Source organism: Seriola aureovittata, chromosome 18 (genome assembly GCF_021018895.1).
Source record: "Seriola aureovittata isolate HTS-2021-v1 ecotype China chromosome 18, ASM2101889v1, whole genome shotgun sequence".
In the NCBI taxonomy this organism is placed as follows: Eukaryota; Metazoa; Chordata; class Actinopteri; order Carangiformes; family Carangidae; genus Seriola; species Seriola aureovittata.
Window position 1 is genome coordinate 3,565,626 of NC_079381.1, and position 13,077 is coordinate 3,578,702.

General features: G+C 40.0%; 1 protein-coding gene across 1 annotated transcript in view; it reads left to right on the forward strand.

Moving 5' to 3' along the window:
* The first annotated feature begins 2,698 nt into the window (after positions 1 to 2,698).
* Positions 2,699 to 13,077, forward strand: part of LOC130187047 (transcription factor 4-like) — a 235,365-nt gene continuing 224,986 nt past the window's right edge. The window contains exons 1-3 of the mRNA XM_056404478.1: positions 2,699 to 3,618; positions 3,968 to 4,006; positions 8,449 to 8,521. Coding sequence (XP_056260453.1) covers positions 3,517 to 3,618; positions 3,968 to 4,006; positions 8,449 to 8,521 — 214 coding nt within the window. The 5' untranslated portion in view covers positions 2,699 to 3,516. The remainder of the gene's footprint in view (positions 3,619 to 3,967; positions 4,007 to 8,448; positions 8,522 to 13,077) is intronic.

Sequence of the window (13,077 nt, forward strand, 5' to 3'; positions counted from 1 at the left end):
AGCCATGACCATTATTACAGTAACCATGGTGACAAAGATAGGTACACCGTTGTCGGTACAGTCTACGTGTTTATTATTTTAACCATGGTCAACCAAGGTCCGGTACACCTGCCGCCATAGGGGCACTGTTTGAGGAGACACTCCTATGGGTCGCATCAGAGGGTTGAAAAACACGACCTGTGTGGACGTTCAGGTTGGAGGAGTTTTAACTATGGGTCATGATAAGCTGCTTGCACATGATGACCTATGGGCTTGTTTTTTTACAGGAGGACAGTCTCAAACTCATAGCAGAATGAAAGCGATTAAAAAGAGAGTAGATGACGGGTCAGGAGAGGTTTGGTGTTTTCTTGATCTCTGCCACAAGTAAACAGATGACGTAAATGTGGTGACAATCTTCTTTAAGATCCAGCCTGAACAACAGCTTAACAGATTACCTTTGTACTCTGTCTTTCCCTCTTTTTCTGTCTGTCTTTACCGAAATAATTAAATTGTTTGTTTTTTTTTTTGTTACATGGGGGCAATGGAACAAAGTGTAAACACAAAATTTGCATATTATTATCACCTTAAGAAGCTGTAATGGCTAACGTGTTAGCAAACAATTTCTTATTTACACATCCTACAGACAGAGAGCAATATTATCTTCCCATTGGATTTGTGTTTGTGGGGAAACAAATCAGTTAGCTAACTGTTTCACCTTCTTCACCAGCTAGTCGCTAATGCAGCAGTGTACAGGAACTGTACAGTGGGTTTATCAGAGCTTGTTTGCTGAAAACAGCTGCTGCTGCTGCTGCTGCTGGAAATACAGTTAATGAGAGTACTGAGAGTAGTATAAAGCAACTGTGCTGTAAAACCAAAACTATGCGCTAAGGGAGGCTAAAACGCTCCGTAGATGAGGAGGTGATCATTCTCTGTGGGTTTGTCACTAAAAGCAACACCTCTCACATTAAACATAAACATTTGATCTATTGTTGATATAAAAATATTGATTAAAGCAGCTTCATCAACCCCAGTTTTAGATACGTGTGTCGTGGTTTCTTTATCATGAAGAAACTTTCTCTGAACTTAAACTTAAAGTGGTGAGAGTCGCCTAAACTTGAAAACTGTCCTCATAAATGACTTAGTAATCTACTTTTTAGAAGCGGTGTTCTCTCTGTGGTTTAGCATGTTGCACATTCACTCTAAATGACAAACTTTTACATGCTGATGTTTTGGATGGATTTCCTCCTTTGCAGACAGCCAGTGGCCTCAGTTTGTTGCTCTGATTAACTGTCTGCAGTATCAACTTTAACTCTATATTAGTTTTCTGGGTTTGACACCCTGACAACATAAGTGTTGTTTTTTTTTTCTTTTCTTTATGACTCATAGTGACGATATCGACAATATAACACTCAATCCATGTTTACTTTCATTTATTCCAAAAAGGCTCAGGCCAGGCAGGTTAGCAAAAGTTAGCTGTTTGACCTCCATTGAGGAGAGTTTGACACAGGCTATGTGATCAGCTCATAATGGAGGACTCATCTTGGTTTATATTGCACTTATGTGGTCTAAATTCTCTTGTAAATTTTCATTCAAACCAGTTGACAAATTGACAGGGATTCTGGGACAGTCTGGCAGTTTGGGCTTCCAAAACGAGGGGCGTCACTTTCCTGCTTTGCGTGCTTGGTGATCACTCTCGGGGCTGGCCATGTGAGCAGTGTCTGTCAGTGTGTCAGTGTGTAAACATCAGGCCTGCCAGGTGTGTGAAAAAGTGGATTAGGAGTTGTAGTGTGTTTACTGTCCACTTCATGTCTGATAAGATTGCCCCATCGACACTTTTAACAGCGAAACATTTGTTTAAATCCAGCTCAGATCAGGACCGGTGTTCACAGATTAAAGCATTACATATTTAGTTACAAGTGGATCCGTGCGCTCTCCTTTTTTTTTCTTCCATATAAGCTGTTACATGGCTTTTAGTTTGTTTGAGAGGGAAGGGCTGTGAAGGGGCCAACAGGCAGGACCACTTTATACAGCAACAAATAAGCCTTTATGTCGTGTCTGCACCTGTGTGTTTTTTGCTGGCTTTTTCTCCATGAGAAAAACCTGCACATGCAGGCTGTAATTTGCAGAAATAGGCCAGTCATTTCATACCTGCAGGCTGCAAACACACCACACACACACACACACACACACACACACACACACACACAAATCTCAAAGTATTGCAAAGTATTTCCAGAGAGGAGACTTTTGGTGCTGATGTGGTGTAAGTGGTGACCCATAGGAAGTTTCCAAGCAGGTCAAGTGCTGCACTTGTTGCACTTTATGGTTTCATCAATAAAAAGGCGATAGAAGAAGTGACTACATAAAATACATTAGAAAAGATGCATAAACAGACATATGCATTGACATAATTATTTGAAAAACTAACCACTTAATGAATCAAAAAAATAATAAAATAAATACAGATATGAAGAAAATATAAATTACTATATAAATTTAACACATGAATAATTAATAATATTTCAAAAATATTTTCAAAAAGTTTTATTTTGTCTGTGTTCCAGCACCATTACACTTCCCAAACTCCGGAAGAAACGAAAAATCACCTTTCCCTTCCCCAATTAACCCAATCCAAATCAAACCAGCCAATCACCGCACCAATCAGCCAATCAATCACACCAACAAACCAATTTTTCCTTAAAATTTATTTATTTTTCTTGCAGATTTTGCGCTCTCTCCTGCAGCAGCAGCAGCAGCAGCAGCAGCACGGTGCTCGGCGCGGTGGTGTTGGACGACAATGTAAGCTAGGTGGCCGCACGAACACATTTATTTCACCGAGGCTGTGCCAGACGCACATGGGATCCGTCCTGCGTACCCGGGGATCTTCAGCACCCGCAGCCGAGCGGAGGGCACCCTTAGCCCGGTCAGGAGCAAGCGCTCACCCTGCCTCGTCTCTTCCTCTGACACAACTCACACACACAAACACACACACACACACACATACAAACACACACACAAACACACACACACACACACAGAACAACCAGCACACATTTCTGAGGTGATCTTTTTTTCCTCCGCGGAGACACAGCGTGTTATTTATTTATATCGTGTGTGAGCCTGACAGTCAGCCGCGGCGGACAAACTGCGTCTTAACGCGGAGAGGTCGGACTTCTTTGACTGGGGGAAAACACACCAAAACACACGCGAAGAGACTCCCGTCCTGTCGCCCCCCTTCTTTTATTTCCTGTCAGTTTTTTCTTGCGATTTATTTCCTGCTGCCAAAACCAGGAACCCGGGACTGAGCCGCTGCTCCGAGGATGAAAGAAAACTAGATTTGTGATCGAGGCTTTGAGGTTGTTTTACTGGATTTATTTCGCTGTGGAGGAAAAGAGATCCGGGAGCGGAGCGGTGCGCAAAAAAAAAAAAAGCCGAGGTCTTCCTCCTCTCTTCTCTCCTCTCTCCCTCCCTCTGTCTCTCAATCTATCAATCTGTCTACCTATCCTCTTCTATCCATCTATCTCTCCATTTGTTTCCATGTTTTTAGGTCCGTGCGATTTTGCTAAAATGCATCATCAACAGCGGATGGCAGCTTTGGGAACAGACAAGGAACTGAGTGACTTACTGGATTTCAGCGCGGTAAGCGAATTCACCTTCTTCTTCTTCTTCTTCTTCTTGTTAATATGGATATAATGACTATAGTATCATGACAGTACAAGCCGAGAGGAGAATAAACGCGTCCTGTTGGCTACATACAGAGACCACTGTTTACATTTTTAATGTATGAGTTGCACGGCACATAACCTGCATATTTTAGCCACTCAGTTTTTCAACTATTTGCACAGAAGTTGTGTGTTTATGTAGAGTAAACTTGCAGAAAAAAAAAGTCAGTGCATATTGTTGGTTTTGTAATTTAATTTTTTTGTTTGTGTGTGTGTGTGTGTGCAGAGAATTGTGATGCTGCATTAGTAATTTTGTTGTCTTATAGATGCGAAACAGCGATTTGAAAATGTTCCCAACATCCATGGTAGTATATCTCATTTTAAGTCCTTTTTTCCTTTTTATGTGAAGCCTGATTTTTTTTTTTGTCCATGATAGGATTTACAAAATGTTTCTTTTTTTTTTGTCTGTGTGAGTGTTCAGGATAGGCTGCTCCATGCACTCTGCACCGTGTTGTACAAGAACATTTCAGATGCAAAAGGCTCGGTGTTGAATCATGAACCTGCATGACAGACAGTCAGACAGTCAGACAGACAGTCAGACAGTCAGACAGTCAGACAGTCAGACAGACAGACAGACAGACAGATAGACAGGCGGTCGAAAAGACAGAATTGTGTCACACTTTTCTCTGCGCAGTTTAAACGTTCCTGCAGCAGGATGGTAAAATGCCCAAACTAAAGTTCGTGGTTTTTTTTTTTTTTTTTTTTAAAGAACACTGTGTTGTGAACTTGACGGACAGGAAATAGTGTCCCCCGCTCTCGGCCATGTTTTTTTTTTTTTTTTTTTCCTGTGCCTCTCCTCCTCTGGGAGCAACTTTGGCCTGAAGAGGAGGAAAAAAAAAAAAAAATCAGAAACACCCCTAAATGAATAGAAAAAAACGGACTTCCATTAATTCTGTTATGAAACAGTATGGACACACTGTTATCAGAAAATATCAGTGTTACTGGAAGTGATGCTGCATGAGATATAAGTATGAGAGAAAATCACTTCATTAGTCTTTGATACTTTACATTTCTACAATAATGTTAATGCAGTAAACAAACGAGACCCCAGCTGAGGCCTGGATATTCCCTGTTATAGACTATGTGGACGGGTATCAGAAATATCCCAGAGATATCAGACGAGTTTTGAATTCAGAAGCTATTAAAAGAACATTATAACCTCACCATTGGATTCCAACACACACTATTAACTCCTATAGCTGCACTCATACAGATTTTGGAACAGGGACACCAGGTCATAGTCTTTATGTAATAACTCACTACACCAGGATAATCTGTCAATGGTACAGGAATATTGTAGGACTGTTACTGTGTGATTTTTTTTTTTACCAAAAGTTGTACAATAATAATCTCTCTAAGGTCAGAATTTAGAAGAATATACATATAATATGCCACTATGGCAATATTATAGTAATAAAACACACGTGTGTATACCGTAAATACAGTAGGATCACAGTACACATCTACACAGTTATAAAATACATTAGAAAAGTACCATAAAAGTCTAATAAAACCACCTCTAAATCTTAATTTAGTGGCACACACATACATTCAAGTCAGTGCAATGATATAATAGCAACGTTATGGTGACATTTATTAAGAAAAGCTTACAATAAGATCATTAAATTCATAATTCAGTCCCAGACACACATACCAATCCTTGTAAGGAATATCATAGGAATATTAAAAGATTGTTATAGTCACTTCTTATTAGAAAAAGACCTAAAATAATTAATTGACTTAATTAATTAGAACCATAGAGATATAATAGATTACTAGAAACATTTGAATGATACAAATATACAGTATGTTTTATATATTTATATGTATGTATACCATAAATACTGTAAAAACTACTATAGTTATATTATAGGTGACAAAATACCATGAACCGAAATAAAATCACCATAAATTCATAATTTAGTGACAGACACATTCACACATCAAGTAACTATGAATTAGATATATTATAAGATTACAATTGTGTACAAAAAACATATTACAGACGTATTTCTTTTACAGGTTTACAAAGAGATCAACCAGTGTGTCTTAAATCATATTTCTTGAGAAAAAAAAAAAAAATCAAACAAAGGAGGGCAGCAGCAGCTAAAATGTGTCTCTTCTCATTATAAACGCAGGCCGAACATTAATTTATGCGATCATCTGTCTTTACACGCCCACAAGCTGAGACCAGCAGCTCAAAATGGTTCGACTGGGATATTGATAGACCTGCTAATAATCAGAACGAGATCTTTTATCTCCCAAACATTTGTTTTCTCTTTGTTGCAGCTGCGAGGGAGATCGAACATACAAGCACGCTTCGTATCCAACGTTCAGACTTACAGGCCCAACAGGCTGTGTAAAAGACAATGACGGATCAAGTATTTATCGTTTGCTAGTCAGGGTTTAATTTACTTGTATCCTGATCGGTTCAAAAGAAAAGAAAGAAAAAAAAATCTGTCAAAAACTAAAATTCTTTTGCTTTTTACATCTGAAAGTGAGGAAGCTCAGAGTGTGTTTACGATCAGTGAGATTTCACCATCAAACACACCGACACGCGGGCCTGATGTTTATCCAGAGAGGTTATCTATCGGGGTCAGATGTCTCACTTTGATACCGTGAACTGTTTTGCTGTAAAGCTTTACAGTAGCTTGTGCAGTAACACAGCAGGAATCAGCATTCAGCCTCAGTCTCTGTCTTAATATGGGCTTGATTTTCCTGTACATGTGTAGAGCAGATGCCAACTAGTTCTGATGATTATCTCATATGTTTAAGTCAGATATGAAGTAGATATGAAGTGTTTCATTCCAAAATGAGCCGTCCAACATTTGGCAAAATAGACACTTTAGAATGAAAACACATGTTTCTCAAAGGTGAGCAGGTGATTTGAGCGATTGGATCCTGTTTATTTTTCACAGATGCTGAATGAGGAATTTGATTTCTTTCTGCTTTTCAAAACTGTTTCCACGGTGTTTTGGAAAATGAACTCTTCATATCTGTGTTCGGCTCCGAGCTGAGAATGTGTGTGATCACTAGGGCTGGGTATCAAACCTCAATACATTTTCAGCACATACCAAAATGTGTCCACAGCATCGAGTATCAGATACCAAAAGGTAGTAAAATCCGGCACCGAGGGGTGTGGGCTCCGGTCACATGACATCGACCAAAGCCATTTTGATTACTTTAAACTTGACTTAAAATCCAAAACAACTTGCAGCTTGACTTTTACTTCAACACCAATGTCTCATGACTTAGGCTCCAGCCATTTGACTGGAAATGACTTTTATTGCTTAAAGCCAATGATTAAAAATCACATGTTAAAAAAAAAAAAACCTCTTAATTTCATTTATACTTAAATCAATTACAACCAATCAGGTTGCACAAACAGGAACAACAGACTCAGCAGGCATGCATGTTGTGATGTCGGGTGATTTAAGTTGTGCTGTTAAGTAACCAAACCCGTATTCTTAATAATGTCTGATGCTAGCGCCGTCTTGACATAGAGTAGCTATGGAACGCCGCTGCGTAAATGTAAATACTGACATTCTAGTCGTGAGGTACGGAGACCAGAACCCGACGTCTGCTTAACATCTGCTGAACCTCATAATGTCAGTTAGCCGAAGTTATGTTTGACATCAACCTCATTTTTATTTCCTACTCAAATTTAACATCTGTCCCGAGTCCAACATGTTCCTGACGTCACGTTGTCCTGTCCGGTGCTAACTGGAGAAAACTTTGATTGATTCCTTTGATTTTAAAATTTAAATAAATACAAACTTCAATAAAGATTCATTTGTACTGTAACTACTGATTCGCTGTTTAACATATTTTTTTAAATGCCGTTGAATTTGGCAAAAGACATGTCTTAACTTAGGGACTCCAGACAGTGACTTACCTGTCTTAACACGGGACTTTACTTGGGACTTGTCGGTCTTTACTTGGGATTGACCTGTTTTGACTTGGGATCTGATTTGGGATTTTCCTTTCTTCCCATGGGACTTGGTGAGGGATGTACCTGTATTGACTTAATGTGGGATTACCTGAACTGGAGCTTGACTCAGGACTGTGATTCTTAGAACTCGTTGGACCACTCTCTGGACTTGATGCAGGACTTGTCCGTCATGACTCGGGACATAATTTGAGACTTACATGCAAGTTGCAAAGCAGTGACTCTGTCTCACTTCTGCAGACAATAAATCCTTGTCCAGAATTTTGTTTAGTGACTCTGATCAGATACAGTAGTAACCAAAAAAAGATAATACACTTGAGAACAAAAAAGACAATAACACTTTAGAACTTTGGGTTCTTTTGTTAAATGTAAAACATATTTATAATGCTTTTTCCAAAGTAAGGAATTGAGGAAAATTAAGTTTGTCATTTGGCACCAACATGGAGGTTTCTTATCCGTATTGAAATGATACACAGCCCTGGTCAAGATGGAAATTTTTTCTCATTAAAAACCCCTAGAGTTTCCTTCCAAAACAATGAAACACTGAAAAGCAGATAAAAAAAAAAAACTGCTGTGATAAGATAAAAAACAAAGAACACTGAGTGACCATTAAATTTCTGACATTTCCTACCAAGTGTGATGAGAATCTGGGAACACCGTTTTTCAGCCAAATGTTGATCTGGCGTTTTGGAATGAAGCTTTTCATGTGTAGCTGCAGAGATGTTTCTTTAGAGATGTGTCTTGCTGTCTGCAGTGTCAGTGCTCTCAGAGGTAATGTGCGCTCTGTTTGTCTTGTAGATGTTTTCCCCTCCTGTTAGCAGTGGAAAGAACGGGCCGACCTCCCTGGGGAGCGGACATTTCTCCGGCTCAAGTACGTCAGCCTTCTCCTTTTTTTCCCCCCTCCTCCTCCTCCTCCTCTTCTTCTACTTCTTCTTCTTTTCCTTCAGTCCTCTCTCAGCCTCCTCCTCCCTCTTCCTCTTACACCTGCTCGCTGCTGCTTCGCTTGCTGTTTGAATTTTTCTTGTGAGGGTAACCATGTTCTGTACATGCAGATGCAGTTTGGGGGTTTTATGCTGTTTTGCTTTGTGGATCACTTTTTTTTTTAAATTTAAATATAATTTGCTTACGTGAATCTTCTGGTTGACTCTGTTGTTGAGCCTCTTGGTATTTTCTGTACTAAAATGTTTCATGCGTCATATGTTGCTCCAACAATGAGGCGGCGTGGTTTGATTATATCACTGTGATTACGCGTTAGTCCATCGCTTACTTCTCTACTCTGTCTGCAGCTCCTGGCTCATTCACTCCACATCTTAGAGAGGGGGCTCACAAATATGTTGTTTCATTAAAAAAATGAACAGTGATTTCCTAACATCAGGGCACTGTAGTTTTCAGTAAATGTTACTTAGACAGGAGGAAATAGTGCACTTATTGAGGACTATTTTCTGCAGCGGATTAATGCATGCTGGGTGCTTGAATTTTGACTAAAGGGGGGGTTTTTTTTGTATCCTGTGTGATTTGTGCATGTTCGTTCCTGCTTCACGTCACAGTAAATAACACATGAATGTTGTTGGGTAAAATACTGTCTGGAGGTAATGATGTGATTTTTCATGTTTCTTTATTTTAAAGCGACATTTGTTTTTCAGCTGCTCAAGTTCATTCCTGAAGGAGACTTCCTGTTTTTCTGATTTGCTGCTCTCATTCTTTCCTGCCTCTCTCTCTGTGTGTGTGTGTGTGTGTGTGTGTGTGTGTGTGTGTGTGTGTGTGTGTGTGCGTGTTCACTGTGCTTTTTTAGACAGTGGTCTTGTTGGTGTCGAACATGCACAGTTTGGTTTCATGACTGGTGGAACATGGTGGCTTTGGCTTTAAAATAATTTGGATATGAGTGTTTGAATGTGAAGTTTTAACTGCGCAGTTAGTAGTTAGGTCTGTTCCTCACTAATTCAGTCAGTCAGTCATTATAGTTATGGAGTCTGTGTTTCATTCATTCAGCCACTCAGTGGTTCAGGGCAGTAAACTGGTTCAAGAATGAGTCAGTTTGTAGGTTCCCACTTTCATGTGTTAGTGATTCATTCAGCCATTCAGCTTGTTAGTGAATGGGTGAGTGATGAGGTAGTTTCTGAGTGTGTAATTCATCCACTCATTCACTTCTGCCTCCATCCACTCAGTCACTTACTGTATTAAGTTCAGTCAGTCAGGTGGTTGTGCAGTTAGATGTGGTGCAGATCCTGTTGAGACACACATACATGTATTAAATCTTAGTCAAACCGCTAATTATCAGTAGAGTAATATTGAAAAGTGTCATGTCGTAATGGCCGCACCAGACACCTGCATAAATATGTCATACAGAAGCACAGAGATTAATCTGATCCCTAATCAGTTGAAGCTCTTGACTGATCTCTGTGTGTGAGGAAGGCGTGTGGACGAAACCTTTGTCTCACTCGGAGTTCATAAATACGACTAATTCATCTGCTTGAGTTTGTTTATAGATTGTTTTTAGCTAGCTAGCTGTAATTGCTAACTTGTTAATTGCTAACTTGTTAATTGCTGTAACTAAACTGCTAAACTGCACATTTTTATTCTTCTGGCATTTTTGTCAGTTTAAGGTGTATTACCACCACTGGCCTCTGGACTGGAGTGGAGCCTTTATGAGGTGGCCAGTGGAGAAGCTTATATCTGAACAAACATTTCATTTATCTCATCTGGATTTTATCCAGGTGTGTGAAACTTGAAATGACAATGGCCCTCGTCAGTGACAGTGATTCAGTCAGTTAATCAATTGTTGACACGTTAGTAATAGACATATATAGAAGCTGTGTCCCAATTCAGGGGCTGCATCCTTTGGATTCTGCATTTGAAGAGCAATTGTGTCACAGCGGCGTAACTTGTGCAACGAAGGATCCAACGGACAATGAATCTTGAGATAGGTCGGGCCAAGAAAGATCCACTTGTTGAAAGAGTCGTGGTCCAAGATTCACTGCGCACAGGTAATGAAAGCAAAAAACACCAACAGAGATGCGAGGATTACAACTTTTAAATGTAAGTATTGGGTTTCTTCTCAGTTCAACAGCTAACGGTACAACTATTTAAACCACGGGCCTTAAAGCCTCAAGCTTTTGGGAAAAAAAAAAAAAGTTATGTGTTGCTAGGTGACAAGAGCCGCGATTTGTGACGCAACGGTACGGGCGGGCACAGCTGGTGACGCAGAGCCGAAATCCTCAGTGGACTTATTTGCGGGTCGGCCTTCGCGGGGCGACGAGGGGCCGCACCTTCGCTGACCGCGTCCTCTGAAGGATGTCGCCCCTGAATTGGGCCACAGCTACAGCGCGTGTTACTATGTGAGTGTGCAGTTTGTAGTCATTGCGTAAGTTGATGCAATCTGATCTTTATAATATAGAATCTCTTCACTCTTCGTCAGTCAGTTAGTTGGTTATATTTTTTCCAGCTGATCAAATTGAATCATTGGATAATGAAACGAATTAACATCTTTATATTGACAGTATTTGCAGTGTCGTGGATATAAATACCGAAACAAATATAGAAACACTACATCTTGTGCAGCTGTACAAGTCATACATAGACACAGACAACTGCATGTACACTTCTATATTTCACCTCTTTGTTGTAGGTTTTGCTGCATTGCCTTCATGTTCCTCCCAGTGTTTGAATGCACTGTATTGTTCTCTACTGTGTGTTCTATGACGTCCTAGCTCTGATCAGTCTGCACGAGAAAAGGCTAAACGTTCGTCAGTTCAGAGCAGGTGGGTACTTTCTGTAAGAAATATTTCCTGGGTGGGTTCTCACAAGAAAACAGCCGGGTCGTTTCTGCTACTCACACTCGTGTTATCTGCCTCTAAACGGTGTTCGGGAGCCATTTTGTTAGTTGGCTGCAAAACAGAGAAGATGCCGAGACGTCTTCTTTGTTCAGTGCTTTGTTGTGTGGTGGTTGTTGTTGTTGTTGTTGTTGTTGTTGTTTGTGCTCTGTGGTTTTCGGGGATGTCGTTTGCTTCGGTGGCGTGCATACAAATGCGAGGAAGGACGACAAATGTTGTGATTTTGAAAAAAAAACAAAAAAACAAAAAAAACAGGCTCGGTTTTTGTAGAATTTGCAGCAGTTGTTCGGCCTCGGTTTGTTGCTTCGATGTGTATCTTCATTTTGGAATTGTGTTTTTTTTTTTTCTTCTTCTTCTTTCCTCTTTTGATACAGGAACACACACTGGTGTCACACACACATACACTCATTGCGGTACACAAATCACACTCTGTTTTTCATGCGCACACATTGAAACACTCTCATGTACAAGATGCAGCCCACACACACACACACACACAAACACACACACGCACGCTCTGCTCACCCCTGCTGTGGCTTTCTGCAGGCCTCGGCATATTGATGAGCCCGGCGCTGTTTGTGAATGCAGCTAATTAGAACTCTATAGACCTACACAACCATGAGAGCCGTGGTTTCCAAAGGCTGGGGTGAGGCCAGAGGATGGGACACGCCAACGCTGAACAGGGTCCGTTTACTTCAGGTTAACAGTCAGGACTTCGTTAGGCAGGAAACGTAATATTAATGTTCACTCCTGTCAAGTATTTATGCTCAATACTTTAATTTCCCTCAGTGGGATTATCCTATCTTAACTTTAATGATCTTATCTGATCTTATTAATTAATCTCAATTTATTCAGTGTTTTAAAAAGTGGCATCACAGGGGAGTTGTTTCGAGTGGGACTTGGCAGCTGCTGGGGGGGGGGGGGGGGGCGCACCGAATGGCTGCAAAACTGGACAATTAGAATGTGAAAAAACACAATATATCCAAGATGTCAACTTTGTCAATGTCAATTTTAGCTGGATGACGGTGTTTCGTTGCTGTTATGTTACACAGGAATCTGAAGAAAGCTTTGTGAAGCATGTTTTCCCTGAAAACTGGAATAACAAAGATTTCACCCAAGCCCGATTCAGTTTTCTAAAAATCATTAAAAAACAACAACTTTTCTTTAAGTATCTTACAGTATTTCATTTTTTTCCTTACACTTTTATGAGCTGCCGTTAAAGGAAAGTGAGCCAGGTCAGTTTATCTTACTTACTTACTTTAATTCATTTCAATTTGCTGACTGATCAAAAAAATCATAGGGGTTCCCAAAAAGCTTGGACGAGCTCTGCCGAGATAGATTCAACAACAGGTCACACTCTTTAGTTTCATCATGACATTTTAAATATTTCTTTTAAACCATGGCTTCACTTTAATTTCATTCTGTTGATGCCGTATTTATGGTGTTATGATAAGAGGCTGGAACTGTGCAATATTTTGATTTAAACTAAAGTTTTTTTGTAGTTGAGAAGACGAGCTGTAACGTCAATGGGACAGAACCTTTGACCTACGGTGCGCTAAAACGTTTAGTGTCTATTTAATTGGGCAGGTAAAAGCTT